At 36.9% G+C, this 17,654-nt stretch overlaps 1 protein-coding gene across 10 annotated transcripts in view; it reads left to right on the forward strand.

Annotated features, from left to right (window-relative positions):
* Positions 1-17,654, forward strand: part of GALK2 (galactokinase 2) — a 172,791-nt gene that overhangs the window by 83,535 nt on the left and 71,602 nt on the right. For all 10 annotated transcript variants that reach the window (XM_005559508.5, XM_073995771.1, XM_073995774.1 and 7 more), the window contains exons 4-5: positions 1,510-1,600; positions 4,853-4,999. In XM_005559508.5, coding sequence (XP_005559565.1) covers positions 1,510-1,600; positions 4,853-4,999 — 238 coding nt within the window. The remainder of the gene's footprint in view (positions 1-1,509; positions 1,601-4,852; positions 5,000-17,654) is intronic.

Genomic DNA, 17,654 nt, shown 5'->3' on the forward strand with positions numbered 1-17,654 from the left:
AGGCACAAAACATCCCTTTACTGGTGGTGTTAATTTTGATCATTTGATTAAGGTGCCATCTGCCAGATCTTTCTACCATAAAGATACTATATTAGTTCATTTTCATGCTGTTAATAAAGACAAACCCAAGACTGGGTAATTTATAAAGGAAAGAGGTTTAATTGACTCGCAGTTCAATATGGCGGGGGAAGCCTCACAATCATGGCAGAAGGCAAATGAAGAGCAAAGTCATATCTTACATGGCAGCAGGCAAAGCGAGCATGTGCAGGGGAACTCCTGTTTGTAAAACCATCAGATTTCATGAGACTTATTCACTATCATGACAAAAGCACAAGAAAGACCCACCCCCATGATTCAGTTACCTTCCATTGAGTCCCTCCCACAACATGTGAAAATTATGGGAGCTACAATTCAAGATGCAACTTGAGTGGGGACACAGCCAAACCATATCAGATACTTTTTTTTTTTTTGAGATGGAATCTCGCTCTGTCACCCAGGCTGGAGTGCAGTGGCATGATCTCAGCTCACTGCAACCTTCACCTCCCAGGTTGAAGTGATTATTCTGCCTCAGCCTCTGGAGTAACTGGGACTATAGGTACGTGCCACCACACCTGGCTAATTTTTCTATTTTTAGTAGAGATGAGATTCCACCATATTGGCCAGGCTTATCTCAAACTCCTGACCTCATGATTCCCCTGCCTCAGCCTCCTAAAGTGCTGAGATTAGAGGTGTGAGCCGCTAACACCCAGTGCAGATACTATGTTTTTCCATTGTAGTTCATAAGTGTCTGGTGGGGAAATACTGTAAATACCTTACTTCTCATCACGTTTTTGCTCTCTTAAGTTTAGCATCCATTGATAATTGTTTCTTGAAACAAATTATCATAAAGTTTACTGTGTAGTGACTTTTCTAGTCACATCATTTCTTCTATATCTATTAGTTGGCATTTTACCATAATAAAGAGTTTTTCCTTCCTCTTCATTTAGCTTTTTATTTATTTGTTAACTTACATTAGTATAGACTCATGGAATCTTATTTTGTTAAATTGATTACGCATCAGAATCATTATTTTGTTTGTTTGTTTGTTTTCTTAAATTGTACAGATGGTAAAATTGGATGGGTGGCAGGGATGGCTTTGAGTACTCCTGTTTCAGTTTGAGGGTGTGCCAAACAGCAGGCCCAGAGGATAAGCATTCATGTGTTTACACCAGTTTAACAAGGACCAACATGAAAGAGAAAATAGTTGTAGATTACTCTAAAATATATTGTTTCCTCTCTGTTTCAGGAAATAAAAAGGGTCAGTTGGAGGTAGTTTAGTCATTAAGGCCACTACAACTTCCTCTCTTAACTCTTAGCAGCTGGAGATGTTTTGCTGTAGACACAGTTTGAACATAAATGGGAAAGGAGAGTCAGTATCACTATGTTGGCACAAGATGGCAGCAGTCAGCCATTGATTTTGCAGCTCAAGGCCTACAGATTTTAAATTAATGGTGTCTTTTGTCTTCGCAGGGACTTCAGTACTAGTGCTAATAACATTCAGATTGATAAAACCAAGCCTTTGTGGCACAACTATTTCTTATGTGGACTTAAAGGAATTCAGGTAAATTGGTTTATAAGACACTTACTACCAGTTGAGATTATCATGTGTATTCTGTCAGATTTATTTTATTTACTACATCTTTTTCATCTCCTTACAGTACTAACCGATGCTTCTGTTCTATTTTGCTTGTTTGTGTTTCAGAGAGTGGGGAAGATATGACTGTTTTTGGGGTAGTGTTCACAGGGGGCAGTAGTGGTTTTCATATAGCTGGCTTTTCATAAATAGGTGCATTTGACAAACATCTGTCTGGTTTTAAAATCTTTGTTTAAACATACCTTTGAGGATATGTTTTAGTACTATTATTTACATGTATACTTGGGATATATAGGGGTATACTGTAATAGGATTTAGAGTCAGCCCAGGTTTGAATCTGGGCTCTTCCCAGCTGTGGTAATTTAACCTCTTAAGTCTCAGATTTATCTGTAAAATGATGTCATTGCTAAACTGATGAAGAGTTGTTAAAAGAATTACATAAGGCTTGATAGTAGCCATTTAATAAATGGTAGCTAGTATTGTTATTGCTACTTCAGATGGGATTAAAAAAAGATGTAATGAAATGTATTAGTGTAAGTATTTTCCTAGAAACATTGAATAATTACTTTGAAAATGTCTAATGTTACATTAGAACAAGAACAAGAAAATAAAATGTTTTCACTCTCTCTCATAGTTGAAAAAGTATCAAGGACCAAAAGAAAATTGATATTTGCTGTTTTTAGAGCCACTTTTATATTGCAATAATTATTTTAGATATAGTGACTTGTATAGAATCACAGGTAGGACAATAAGCAGTAAATTTTGCCTTTGTGAGCTAAAAGTAAACAAACAAACTGACCGGTGTTTTAGAGAGCTTGTGTTCCTTACTGCCTGGCAGTCCTATTTGAAACTTTGTAATGAGCAGCTAGGACTTAGTGGCACGTCCATTACAGAAATACATCAAATTTATTTCTAACGTGTAGTTCTATACTGTAACAGTGGTGGTTTTTGTTCTTAAAGTTAATGAATCATTTCTTTCTTTCTTTTGTGTTTTCCTTCCTCTCAGACACATGGTAATAACTTACAGGAAAAGTTATTGGCAGGTTTTAAATCTTCAGATCATCTGGCTTATATACATTAGTAGGAATTACAGTATTTGGAAGCATTTGCCTGGCAAATGCAATTTTAATCTTCCTTGTAACAACATGCCTTTTTGCAGCATATGGGTAAAGTGGCCTAAATAATGCATGTTGCTTTGTGTTACTTTTGAGCATTTCAGGTTTTAAAGCCTTCCTGTTTGGTTTGACAACTTATGTGCAAAAGCAAACTTATCCAATAAGCTTTTGGCAGAAAGATAATTTAAATGCTAGCCTGTTCAGAAACTTTCAGATTCAAATACTAGAAAGTTTCAGAGGATAATTCGTTTATATTAAATTGAACATGTTATCCTTTTGGGATAGAGCTATTACAGAATGTGACATATACCCATTTGCATTTTGAATTTGTTATACGTTTTCATTTAAACATTGCATGATAAGTGCTTTTTTTTTTTTTTTTTTTTTTTTTTTTGAGATAGAGTCTTGCTCCGTGGCCCAGGCTGGAGTGCAATGGCATGATCTCAGCTCACTGCAACCTCTGCCCCCTGGGTTCAAGCAATTCTCCTGCCTCAGCCTCCCGAGTAGCTGGGATTACAGGCGCCTGCCACCGCGCCCAGCTGATTTTTATATTTTTAGTAGAGACGGGTTTTCACCATATTGGCCAGGCTGGTCTTGAACTCCTGATTTCATGACCCACCCACCTTGGCCTCCCAAAGTGCTGGGATTACAGGCATGAGCCACCACACCTGGCTGATAAGTTCTTAAGTATGATTCCCACTCAAGACACCCATGTTTGATCAGTTTATAGTTAAATATATTGTATTCTTCAAGTTTTTTTTTTTTTTTTAAACAAACTGTCTGATATTCTGTATGAAAGGGCATTGGCAACAGTACAGTTTCAGTTTATAATTTGTATTTCTGGAGGGAAATTTTTAGATGACTTGAAATCAGAAAGAGAAGTATACTCAGCTAAATTTCTTCTTAGTGTGGTATGAGAGTTTTGCTAGCTAGGACAGACAGATGAAACATTAAGGAAAAATTTTATTTGCAGAATTTTGTTGTTATTTTAGTTATTCTAGCTAGTTTATTGAAATTCTCCCTTGTATAATATGTAGATGAAATGCTTAATTAAGTAATAGTATTTCATATGTTAATCTTTAGTCATTTGAGTAATTTGCAAAGACTATGGTACTTTTTCTTGAGAAGGAGATAGACTTGAATTTATTTGTAAACTTAAACCACAAAGGTTATGATACTATATCATTCCAAAGTATCCTAGTGTTAGAAATTCGTGTAAGTATGCTAGAGCTTTCCATATTTAAATCAGAGTCTGATTATTTCTTTGGGCTTCCTATTTGTAGAAATAGAGTTTCCTTGACTTGTTTAGGGTCTGTATTCTCATTTGTGGCTGAATTCTAATTTCACTGTCTTTAAAGCTACCATATGGCTAAACTGTATCTATAAACTGTAGTAAAAATCTGGATTTTCTCATCTAGCTGGCATATTAAATCACAATGACAGTTTGCTGGCTCAGGTTTCTAACTGCAATTGAGAAGTTTTCAAACAGGAATCAGAGACCTGGGCCCTACTCTCATCTCCCTGTGGGTCATCTTGGGAAAATTTCTTCATCTCTTGGTGCCTAGGTTTTTTCATAAGTAAAACAGAACTGAGAAAGTTTGGAACTCTTTTTTTTTCAGAGAATCTTCTAAAGTAAGGCACTCTTTAGAAACAAGTCACTGCTTGGGGCTTGGACTTTTGTAATAACAGAATGCTGGAGATGTGCTGCATGGAGATTTAAATTACCTCATAGATAACTGTATATTTCTTGTCTTGCTACTTGGCAAGTTGAATTATAATTGTTTTATATTTTTTCCTTATTTGTTCAAATCAATTAATACTCAAGAAAAAGAATATTCAAAGCAATTTTATATTTTTTCCATATTCAAATCAATTAATATTCAAGAAAAAGAACATTCAAGGCAAGAAAATTAAAGGCATTTAAAGGAATTACCCTGTGGCCAAGAGTCGTTAAATAAAATGTCACGATTGAATTGCGCAAGTAGTTTCTATAACTATTATAAGTCTATTGATAGACTTTTGTTCTCTGGGGAATGAAGGAAGCTTTCACTACTCGTTGAATTCAATACTGAATTACTGTTGCTGTTTTTCCTTATATTCTTAGGAACACTTTGGTCTTAGTAACCTGACTGGAATGAACTGCCTGGTAGATGGAAATATCCCACCAAGTTCTGGCCTCTCCAGCTCCAGTGCTTTGGTCTGTTGTGCTGGCTTGGTGACGCTCACAGTGCTAGGAAGGAATCTATCCAAGGTAACTATGTTTGATAGGAAACCTCGTAGAACCCTCTCCTTCTAAAATCATTAGCGTCCAAATCTCAGATCAGAATGCCTTCTTTGACTGAAAAACTGTCTTCTTTAAAAGGACTGCACATGTGGGTGAGCATTGTAACTTAACAAGTGATAAATCACTATAAAGTAGCTTATACCCTCCAAACAGTGCATGAATAGATCTGTGAATAACTGTATAAAAATACTTTGTATTGGCCTGGCGCGGTGGCTCAAGCCTGTAATCCCAGCACTTTGGGAGTCTGAGGCGGGCGGATCACGAGGTCAGGAGATCGAGACCATCCTGGCTAACACGGTGAAACCCCGTCTCTCCTAAATATACAAAAAAATTAGCCAAGCGTGGTGGCGGGCACCTGTAGTCCCAGCTACTCGGGAGGCTGAGGCAGGAGGATGGCGTGAACCCAGGAGGCAGAGCTTGCAGTGAGCTGAGATCGCGCCACTGCACTCCAGCCTGGGCAACAGAGCGAGACTCTGTCTCAAAAAAAATAAAAAGGTAAAAATATTTTTTATTAAATATGGAATTTGAATGTATGGATATCGTTTTAGATCACCTCATTAACAAGTTAAATTTAGGGCAAGAAATTCTTCCCCTCATGGTTGAGACTGCTTATTTTCACCCAAAACCTTAAATTAAAAATTTGACAAGTAGTGGGTTACAAAGGTAAAGACTAGGTAATAAAGGAACTGAATATGCTAGCAGATTAGTCACAGAAATAAACTTTAAAATATTGTATTACAAAGAGGAAATGCTTATTTAAAGGAAATATAAATTGTACAAGAGGTCAGAAAGCCTCAAGTTTATAAGTTCACATAAATCTCTGACTCTGCAGTTTAGAGCAGGTGTGCTTAGCTTTAATTAATGCTTTAGCATTCTGGTTCAAATAAAATGTTATCATAGGTTCTTTTTACCCCATGTACATACACTACCAGGTTTACAGATGGTTTGGGCAGATCAAGAGAAAGGCAGCCACATGCTTAGTCTCTTTTAAGCATGTTTTAACTTTCAGTTTGAAAATTTTATATATAGGAGGAAAGGCAGAAATGAAGGAGAAAGCAAAGTTTCAGACAGAATCCTTCTTTTTAGCTGTCCTGTGTAAGTATACATTAATTAGCCCTTAGTAAGCAATGGCTGGTTGGGAGGGAAAGGAGGCTTACATATTATTATTATTTTTTGAGAAGAGAAGAAGCAAGGGACAGGAAGTCCATATGTAAAATGTGTTTCCCCTGGTACAACTTTTAATCTGATTTGTTTATTTACTCATTTGTTTGTTCATCATTCAACCATTATTTATTTAGTGGCTATTTTGTGCCAGATAATGTTCAAGCCATTGGAGATATAATAGGTATAGTCTCAACTTTCATTGTGCTTATAATCTAAAAGGGAAAAGAGACAAGTAAATAGGCAACTGCAATAGAATATAGTAAGTGGATAAGTAGTTTTCTATGGGAGCAGATATAACCCAGATTTAGAGAGCATAGGACATCTAAATGGAGCCACCAACGATTCAATGAATTGTGGATATTGATGGCATAACACTGATGACATCAGATAAGCATGTATTGGGTGGAGAGAACATCATGTGGAAATGTCCAGAGTAAAAGCAATCATGGCTTTTTGGAGTAACTAAAAAATGTCTCAGTATGGCTGAAGCATATAGCAATTTGGATAACAGAGCAGGAGATCAGATGCTGGGCCTTGTAAACTTTGTTAAGGAGTTTAGGCATCATCTTCATAGCAGTGGGAAACCATTGTAGGATTTTAGGAAGAGGGTAAGGTGTTCATATCTGTATTTTAGAAAGATCTCCCTGGCTATATTACAAAGTCTGCATTTCAGGGTTTTAGCAGTAGGGAGATGATTTGGTCTAGAGAAGTAGCAATGAGAATGGTTAGAATTAGATGGATTCAAGATCTCAGAATCAGTAGGACTTGATCATTGATTGGGCATGGGAATGGGGAACAGCAAAGACCCAAAGATTATATTGGTGTCTGGCTTGGTATGATTCATTGGAATAAGAGATATGGGGGAAAAATAGGTTTGAGTGGAAGCCGAAATGTTGAGTGTGAGGAATCGTTGGGCATACTGATGGAGTTATTTAGTATTTAGTTATGAAAAAAATATGAAGGTCAGGAGGAGATCTGGACTTGAGATGGTGCATTTGAGAATCATTAGTTTATCATCGTTTTTGAAGCCATAGGAGTAGATCAAGATACCTGGTGGTGGAATATAGGCGGAAAGATAAGGAAAACTAGAACAGAGCCCCAAGAAACATGAACATTTGAGGAATGGGCAGAGTAAGAGATGTCCACTGAAGGGATTGAGGAGTAGTCCAGTAAGTATGAGAGAAACCAGAAAGGTGAGGCAACAGCAAAGACAAAGAAGATAATGTTTCATGAAAGGAGTGGTAGTGTTGTCATATGCTTCTGAGAGGTTACCACAAGTTCTGAGAAGTATCCGTTGACTATCACAACAAAGAAGTTGTACAAAACTTTGGCAAGAGCAGTTTTAGATGGAAATGGGTTGAAGGGTCTATAAGGGGTAAGAAAGTGGTAAAGTTCAGTGGATACAAAAAGTCTGGCGATGCATGGAAAAAAATAATTTGGTATTTGGAGGAGGGTGTGAAGTCAAGGAATTCATTTCACTTTTAATGGGAGGATTGGTGAAACTTAGTTTTTCTATTTTTCTGGTGTTTTGATAATATACATATCTAAGAAACAGGAAGGAAAGAAGATAAAGAGAAACACTTGAACCCTTGGAATTAATTCTGATTGTCTGTTTTCAAAGTCAGAAATAGCAAATACATTTTTTATCAGAGCTATCTTACTGCAGTGCCTAAGCAAAAAGGGAACAATATGTATATTCTGGCTTTCTCAGCTAGTCTAAGTTGTACTAACAATATTTATATTTTCTAAGGACTGAGCATAATTATTTGGAGAATTATTTTTTTCTGGAGTGAGACAGAATCTTGAATGAAAGGAAGTCTGTAATTTGTTCAGAGTCTTTAATTTAAATGCCATGTGATTTTACTCTTGTAAAAATCATAGAATCTAAGAACTCAAGGGACCTTAGAGATGAGCTAGTTCAAAATGCTCCTTTTACTGATGTATCAGTGTTACCATAGGAAACAAATGACATGTTAGGTATAACTGAAGAGAGTTTAATAAAGAGACTTTTACAGAGGTGTGGGTAAGGTCAAGGGAACTAATTAGGAAGGGTTCTCTTGTGAAGCTGGAAGCCGTTATATTTTAGGAGCTGCGGATATAGAGTAATGTTGCCAGAAATGCAGCAAGGCAGAGAAAGAATGACACAGATGAAAATGGCAATGAGTGGGAATAGTTGAGGGGAATTCTCTATAGAGGTCAGCCTCTTGGGGTAGGGGAAGTGTGAGAATAGAGGGACAGAGGGACAACCGAAAATAACCAGCCTATTTGACAAGGACACTAAGTCCCACAACAGATTGGTGACTAAAGCCTTTCCTATTATTTTATACTCAGTAAACCCCATTCAGTTGCAGACAACAATTACTGCAGATGGGATATGATAAGTAGATGTAGAACTTGTTAATTCATTAATACACTAAATGTTGCATATCTGAAACCAGAGAACAGTATGACTAATCACCCAGAGAATCTGGAAGCCAGAAATTATGAATCAGAATGTTGCTAGTACAAGAGAGTATGATGTGGTAAAAGATCTATGAAAAAAGAAAATCTAGAGACTTCTGATTTCAAGATGTCAGGATAAGACTTATCTAGTCTTTTTCTGTATCCCTAAATTAATCTTATTAATCTTCTTTTCTCAAAAATAATTTCCAAACAACAGGGAAAATAAGAAAAGGAAGCACAAGCTTTATCTTCGGTAAACCAAGGAGACATAAATAACCATAAACCACAAAATACAGAGATGGAAAGTGGATAGAGGAATGGTACATGACTTAGCAGAATGGAGAAAGGTCAGAGCCAAGTGCCTGTGGAGGGAGTTGTAGATGGAAAGGCAGCCGACTCATCCCACAGCTCTCTGGCAAGCCTTAGGAAGAAAGCAGGGTAATATGATGGGTGAGGATTTATCTGAAAGCCTTTATGAGGACTATTTAGACCCTAAAAGGCCTCTCTTCACTTGGGACCATTTCCCCCTACTGTTGCAGGAGTCTCTAGAGAAACCACCAGAGATCATTTGTACTTGGGGGCACTGAGCACTGAGAAAGGCAGGATGAGAAAGACTTGAAAACCGGGAGATTAGAGGACTTCTGCATCTGAACAGTGAAATCCTTAGCTTCATTCTTCTAGTCATTACTGGCACACTGGCAACCTCACCACCCTGCACTCCAGCAGGAATGTTGGAGGATCCTTCTCAAAGGAAATTGAACCATCCCAGAGATGGTTCATACAGATACGGACATTTGGTGACCCCCTTCTCCAGCTCCTCTATGACCCTGTTAGAAGCCCATTTATAAAGCTTCTAATAAGCTTTTTAGTGACTCACTCTTAAATATGATAGGGCATCAACGGATAGTAAGATTTTGGAAGAAAACCTCCAAAATGAACCAAACAAACAAAAAAACAGAAAACAGGAACCCAGAGGAAACAGAGACAATGCTGAGAGCAGAAGAATGCTTCAAAGACATGATGTCCTCAGAGAGATAAAAGAAAATGTTAAGTCCTTAAAAAGTAAGAGTGTTACTTTTTTTAAAAAGGAGCAAACAATAAGATAGAGTTTTTGCATATTAAAAATGTGACAGCAAGACAAAATTTAGCAAAAAGATTGCAATTGCTGGGCATGGTGGCTCGTGCCTGCAATCTTAGCACTTTGGGAGGCTGAAGCAGGAGGATTACTTGAGCCCAGGAGTTCAAGACCAGCCTGGGCAACACAGTGAGACCTTTTCTCAAAAAAAGAGAACAGACTGGAAGAACTCTCTGATATAGTAGGGAATGAAAGAGCTGGACAATAAGAGAGAAAAGCAGGAAAATTTATGGATCAATTCCAGAAATCCATATCCAACTAGCAAGGAAAAACAGAAAAAGCAGTTATTAGAAAATTATTATTATTATAAAAAATAGATATGGGGCCTGTGTTGCCCAAGCTGGTCTCAAACTCCTGACCTCCAGTGATCCTCCCTCATTGGCCTCTCAAAGCTCTGGGATTATAGATGTGAGCCACTGTGTCTGTCCAGAAGATTATTTTTTCCAAAGTGAAAATGTGAATTCTGATTGGAAGGGCTCACTGGGTGTTTGGTGTAATAAATGTAAAAGGCCAAACCAAAGAATATCATCTGGAAATTCTGAAACTTGAGTGTTTATAGAAAAGACACTAAAAGCTAGTTGACAGAGCAAGAGAAAAGAAGGGAAAGAGATCATAATCAAAGGATCAGGAATGTAAATGAATTTCTCAAAAACAGTATTGGAAGATAAAGGCAGTTGATAAGTATCTCTAAAATATTAATACATTTTGGTTTAGGATATCTGTTTAAATGAATTAATCAAATGTGAGGATATAGTAAAACATTTTCAACATGTAAAGTGTAAAAGTCTAGAGGATGTAATCCACTAAAACTAGGGAGTAAACCAAGAAAGAAGATCGCATGGGAACTAGGAAATGAGAAATCCAATACAGGAGAGAGGAGTTGGGTATTTATAGAACATAAGGGAAATTCCAACATAACACCCATAATATCCAGCAGCTTAGAAAGCAGTGCAGATTAAAATGAGGAGAGAGAAAAATGGAACTTATAAATCTTATCAGTAAAAAAAAAAAAAAGCCAAAAAAGCTGATAAATCTGATATGTTCAATCATGTGGAAAACAGATTCAGAATTTCACAGAGCTGTTGTAGGATACAACAAAGCTCAGCTAGATAAACAAATCTAAGCAAATGAGGAAATGGGGCAATTATTAAATATAGGAAAAACAAAAAGTTTGTAACAGAAATGAAATCAACCATTTTTCAGTATTTGGCTCATAAGTGAACAATAATCTCAGTAATTAACCCACCAAATATGAATTTAAACAAAATTTTGGGCATAACTTTATTGAGAAAAGTGGAGGAGGGTAAAGGAAAGGTGGACATAAGAGAGCTAAAATCCTCACTTACCATAATAGGAAAGCAATAAATAATGTTTAAAATGAAACAACAGGCAATAACATTTACCATTGTTATTTGGAATTGAAAGCAAGAGCAAAGAATCAAAAGTATTTGCCGCTGTACACATTGCATTGGGGATAGGGATGACAGAGTGTGCTAGGGCTGCTTTTGTTGTTGTTATAAGCCTTTTACCTGTATTTAATCTTTTAGAAAGTAAAATAAAGGATAGAGAGAAGAAGTGAATAGAATGAAAAATAATAATGCAAATAGGATGAAAAGTTAGATGACCTGTATGAGCACACCTGGGGGAACCTGGAAGATGAAGAGATGAGAAGGGATTCAATGAGTCAAGGCTAGAGATTGAGAACAGATGAGCTGTCGGAATGTGACCAAATCAACGGTTTAGGGTGAGGCCTGTTGATGGGTTTTGGGTGGAAGAATCCAAGAAAATACAGGCATCTTCCATTTAGTGGCTGTAGTCCATTCCAACAAATCAGATGTTCTGCACAAAATTATTGAGCAGGGGCCTATTTTTTTTTTTAAATAGGAAAAAGTATAATGCATTATTCCTCAACTCAAAACCTCTAATTTCCTACAATGTTACAAAAATACAGTAAAACTTTCTTTATATAAGTCACACAGAAGTAGCATGAAAAATGCTTAAACCAATTTTCTTGAATGTTAAACAATTAATATGGTTGTTAACAAGCAGTTACTTTATATAGTAATACCTGTATGTCTGTAGTGACACCTGGTATTTCAGTACTCTGCATACGATTTTGTTAACAATATTGTGTTTAGGTTTTAGGGTGTAAATATGTATTTTTTCCTACATCAACACCTTTTGGAAAGTGTTGTTTTGAGAGATATGAACATTCTATGAAGTTTGGGTATCAAAAATCAAGAAGTCTTTCACCAAGAAAACATTAGTTGCTGAGGTGTTCTACAAGGTATGCCTGTATTTTGTACGAATGGGATTTGGGTTGCTCTACTGTCCAGTTTCTGTCTGTTCTTGGAATTGTCCTTGGAGGCCAAGAAGAAAGGACCAAGTAGCTCTTAGGAATGTTAGAACAGAAATAGCTGGCCTACTTGGGAAACAGGTTGCAACTCTAAAAGCTAGTCTTGGGTAGTAAGGTATGTTAGACTAGCATCTATCCACAAATTCCTCCTTCTGGTGTGGGGTTGGGAGTAGATTTTGAATTCATGAGGTTGTAATATTCAAGTGATATTCAGAAGATCCACTTTGGAGAATCTGGGAGGTACAGTAGAGAAGTATAGGGTTGAGCTGCATGCCCCATACTGAAGTCTAAGGAAGGAAAAGAAAACCCATATTATCTTGGTTGATGAAGACTGAAATGTCCAGCTGGGAATAGTGGGGTAAGGGAGAATTCTTGTACGTGGGTATCTCTGGCATTTTGTCAAAAACACAATTTACATGATTCTGAGTTACCCAGAATACGAGTTGGACATAAAACCTTCCTTTGAGTTATAGTTCACCGAGGAAACTGGGGAATCTCTCGGATGGCATCAAGAATCGTGTATTGGGAAGCCCAGAATAACATGTATAATACTGGATTTGTGAGGAGTGCTTTCAAGAGAAGACAGTATAAACTTCCTATTATACCACTTGAAAGCAGTGATTCAGTGGCGTTTGTTGAATACCTACTATATGCCATGCATTGTTCTAGGCACTGGAAATACAACTGTGAATAAAACCAGTGAAGTACCCCTGCTTTCATGGAGTTTCTATACTGGTGGTGGGAGTGGTGGTATGAGATAGATCATGAAGAGCTATACAAATAAATATATAATATCAGCTAGGCCATAGTTAAGGGAAATCTTACATTGTATCTAGGGAGTTAGGAGAAGTTCTCTCCAAGGAGAGGACATTTGAACAGATACCTTAGGGAGTGAGCAGCTGAGAAAGAGTGTCAGAGGGAACAGCAAGTGCAAAAGCCCTAAGGTGAAAGTGAGTTTGTCGTGTCTCAGGAATAAGAGGTCCCTGTGGTTGGGGTGTGGTGAGAGAGAAGCGGGAAGAGGTGGAAGGGGAGTTGAGAGAGTTGGTCAAGGGTGTGTAGCGTCTTCTTTGGCTTTCATTCTAAGTGTAATGGAAAACCTTTGGAGGGCTGTGAGCTGGGGATGGCAAGATGTGATTTACAAGGATTAAGTTCTTTTACCTGGGAGTACTATACCATACCCCTGATAGTGGCAAGAGGGGAAACAATAAGGAAGAAAAGAGAAGAGAAGAGAAAAAAGAAAAGAAGGAAGGAAGACAAATGGTCAATGCCCTTATGGAACTTAAATGCATATAGTGGAATAGTAACAGAAGATTTATTAACTGACCATCTATCTCATACAAAGTGTAAGGTATTTTATATGTAAATGAATAAAGAGGTTGAAATAATGGCTCCTTGGGGAAGTTAAACAGGGACAATTTCAAGTAATTGGTGAGTTCTAAGAAAATGTTAAAGGAAGGAAAGGCTGGGAAAGAAAGCACTGGGAGGGGCCCAAGGGCATTTCAGGCAGAGTGAACCCATAAGTGTATTTTAACAGTTCTCTGAGCCAGACTTATAAATATGTGTCAGCCAAGGCCTAAAAATTCTTATGCAGCCTCATGAAATTCAGTTTAAAAACTTTTTGACTACAGGGATGCTTTCTCGTTGCTTAAGTCCCTGAACAGATTTACTTAATTTCATTTCAGGGGCAAATTAGTCATATAGACATGGGTTGATACTCTTTTCAGGGGAGTGTTTTTGAAGTTTGAAATCCATACTGTACTGGATCCCTCTAAGGTTCATAAACAGAGTAAGTGGAATGTTAAAAGTTCTGTGCCAAATATGTCCACATTTTCACTTTTCTGAGTTTATAAGTGCTGTTTCCTTGAGAAAGTACAAGACTATATTTTTCTTCACATATAGTGCATTTCAGTGAAACATTTCTTGGCCTTCAGAATAAGACCTTGTGCCTGAAAAAGAAAGACATGTCTATGTTATAAAATGAAAAGGATCTCACAATTATATAAACTATGATTTGAATGTTTTAATAGTTTGCTACATGGTATAAGAAAAATCAGAAACCAATTTGCACTGTCACTAATTATTGTGCTTAGAAGTCCACACAAGGACATTGTTTCAGTTTCCTTAGAATAATGAAACCTCATCCATATAATAGTTAAGGAAAATAGTAGTTTAAAACATTCCAGCCAGATGTTGAGTGCTAATGAACTGCAGCAGTATGGCCTCTGAAAAGATGGTAAATCCAGAATACAATCTTTGAAAAGAATCTCTTAATTAAGTGTTGAACATGGACTGAAGCCACGTGCTCACTGGTACAAAAACCAGGAAGCTATAGTGTTAACTCTGGGTGGCCTGTGTTTAAATGTGTTTTAAGTTTTTAGTTAATAATGTCAATACAAAACCATTCACGTAGTTTTGTCAGTTAAAGGAGATCCTCTGGTTGTATTCTTTTTTAGGAGTAGGATTGGAGACTGAATCATTTATTTAATGATTTTGAGTAGTTTGGATTCACTTGGGTGATGTGACTAAGCTATTTGATTGCAGATTACAACCCCTGCTTTGCAGACATTGTTTGGGTCACTTCTGGTTTTTTTTCCGTTTCCTTTTCTGGGCTAAATACATGTTTACCTTTAGCATAAACGAAGGCAAACAAGAATAATTAGGGAACAGCAGATTTGAGGATTATGGGTCACTGTTTGCAAGTGGTTTCAAGTGAAACCACTGTTGCTACAAACTGATATGTATGCCTGGCTGTGTTTTGAACTTTTGTTGTGATCCTTAAATCATTATTATTCAGTGACTGTGTTTCAAGGCCTCCAGATTTTGACTTGCAGCCCACAGTAAGCTAAGTATGATACAGTATTTAAAGAATTAACTGGAACAATGCAAGTGATGTTAAGTACTACACATATGTGCATAGCTTTTACCTACTACATCAGTTGTGTGCATTGAAAATAACTTAAAGGTGAAAATACAAGGATAGATAACCCCCCTACCAAATTCAGAAATGTTTCTCATTTATTTTCATGCATTTCTGTTTCACAGAGGTGATGGTAGCCATCTTGGTCAAGAGTTACCCATGCTGACTCCCAGACTAATATTTGGTAGAGTAAGGCAGACAATAAAAGGCTGACTTAACTTTGTCCCTTCTTTGGCCAATTCGCTCTGTATCTTGTGATAACTTCCCCTTGCCTCAGTTTCTGTTTCTAAAATGAGGGTGAGAATAGTTCTTCCTTTAACTTCACAAGGATGACTCTGTTAAACTGGCTTAATACCTGCAGTTCTCTGATCTTCCTGATAGGAGATTTTGATGAAGTTCAGGGAAAGAGTTTAGCAAGAAAATAGGCAAGGTAGGAAAAGAAATTAGTAGTCAGGGAAGTTTTTGTAATTGTATGAAGTCTTGTTGAGTGTATTGGTGGTGTAAAAAGTAAAGTAGAGGTTCCTCTTCAAAGAGACTCTCTTCCCCATCTAATTAGGAATAAATAGTAACTTCTCTTAGAAGCAAAATTTATTCAAAGAGCTGTGCTAACATTCTTAAATATCTGCTAGCTCTAATGAAGAAATCAATGTACTTTATGTTCTTTGCTCCCACAATTTAGCCTAAATATTTGCCCTGGCATGCTTATACTGGTCCAAGCGGGCATTAGGTCATAGCCTGTTCCTCTTCCTTATTTGGAGGTGTTTTTACCTTTCTCAGCATTCCACAAGTTATTTCCTCCTTCCTTTGTTCTTGTCTGCCTGTGCCTCTTTTAAAAAGTTCTAAGTTGCTAGCCAATCAGGACAAATACAGAATGTGAGGTCCCGTTCTAGCCAATGGAAACTGGACATAGCAGTAGGGTGGACACCTCAGGTTATAAATGACTCTGTCTACTTTGTTCGGTGTACTCTTGTGGCAAAACTGCTGGCGAGTGTACCCTTTCTGCAGAAAGTAAAAATGGCCTTGCTGAGGAAATTAAATTTATGTTCAAGTGCTATTTCTTTATGGCACTGGAAAACAAGCATTTCTAACAGTGGTCATGGGAAGAGTAAGGAGCCAAATCATATTGTGTGGAGAAGAAAGTGATTCAAAGAGAAAAGGTTAATAAATGAGACTGGTTAAAGCATGCACTGAGGTATTGGAGACACAAAGATTTTGAGGTTATTACTGCAAAATATGACTTTAAAGTTTTATGTTAGAATTTTCATGAGAGTAAAAGATGTCTTTTTAAAAAAATTACTATTAAGCACCCAGATGTTTTATGCACATCACCTCTAACTTTGTGGTAGTCTTGTAAATAAGTTTTACTACTATTTCAATTTTGTAGAGGAAAATATGAGGCCCAGAGAATTTATATAATGTCACCAAAGACATTATATAAATCACATGTAAGTGGAGTTGTCTGGATTCCAGCTCACATATTTTTGATCCAAAATAGATACTTTTCTACTCAGCCATGCTGCTACTATCACAGACATAGGGAACACCCTGGAGATGAGGTCCAGCCCTAACACTCTGTGATCCTTCTGATGTCCTAAAAGAGAGGGAAGTAAATTATAAATTTTCATGTATATAATTAATGTGAATTGGATTTTTAAAATAAATAGACAGATTTTATACTTTGTCAAGGTAATAACGATTTTTTTTTGAAATCCTACTATATCTAAAGCAAAGGGTTGAATTCTCAGGATATAGGAAACCCTAGGTATAGTCTTTGGGCCTTAGACATTTACAATTTCAGTAGGGAGATTAGATTAGAATAAAAATGGAAATGTCATGCAAAAGTAGCATATACAAATTCTTCCAAAGAATATGAAAACAAAGAACACTTCCCAACTTGTATTATGAAGCCAGTAAAACCTTGCTGCCAAACCAAATGTGATACCTTGATACCAAATCTGACAAGGACATCACAAGAAAAGAGAATTACACGTCAATCTCTCTCATGACATTGGATGCAAAACATTCTGAACAAAGTGTTCACAAATTTAATCTGGTAGTATGATAGGCTAATACTTCGTGGCCAAGATGAGTTTATTCTAAGAATTTAAGGTTGATTTATCATTTAAAAATCAATCAGTATTATTTACCATATTAACAATAAAACGTGTCATCTTGATATATAAAGGAAAGAATTTGAGAAGATTTAACATGCTCACCATCATAGCCAGCTAATTTTTTGTATTTTTAGTAGAGACAGAGTTTCACCATATTGGCCAGGCTGGTCTCAAACTCCTGACCTCAAGTGATCCACCCGCCTCTGCCTCCCAAAGTGCTGGGACTACAGGCGTGAGGCACCACACCTGGCCAATATATACATATATATAAAAATTTGCTGGGTGTTTTACAAAAAGGGGAAACATATGTATATATTACATTGGATAGAGTATTTCTGGAAGGATTCATTAAAAATCTTTAACAGTGGTTGATCCTAGGGTTGAAGAAAGTCTTGCTATTTTTTATGTTTAGGAAGTATAGGACATAGAGAAAAACATATAAAGCATAAAAATAAAGCTCAAAAATTAGCGGGTGTGGTGGCGGGCGCATGTAA

The sequence above is a fragment of the Macaca fascicularis genome, chromosome 7 (genome assembly GCF_037993035.2).
Source record: "Macaca fascicularis isolate 582-1 chromosome 7, T2T-MFA8v1.1".
In the NCBI taxonomy this organism is placed as follows: Eukaryota; Metazoa; Chordata; class Mammalia; order Primates; family Cercopithecidae; genus Macaca; species Macaca fascicularis.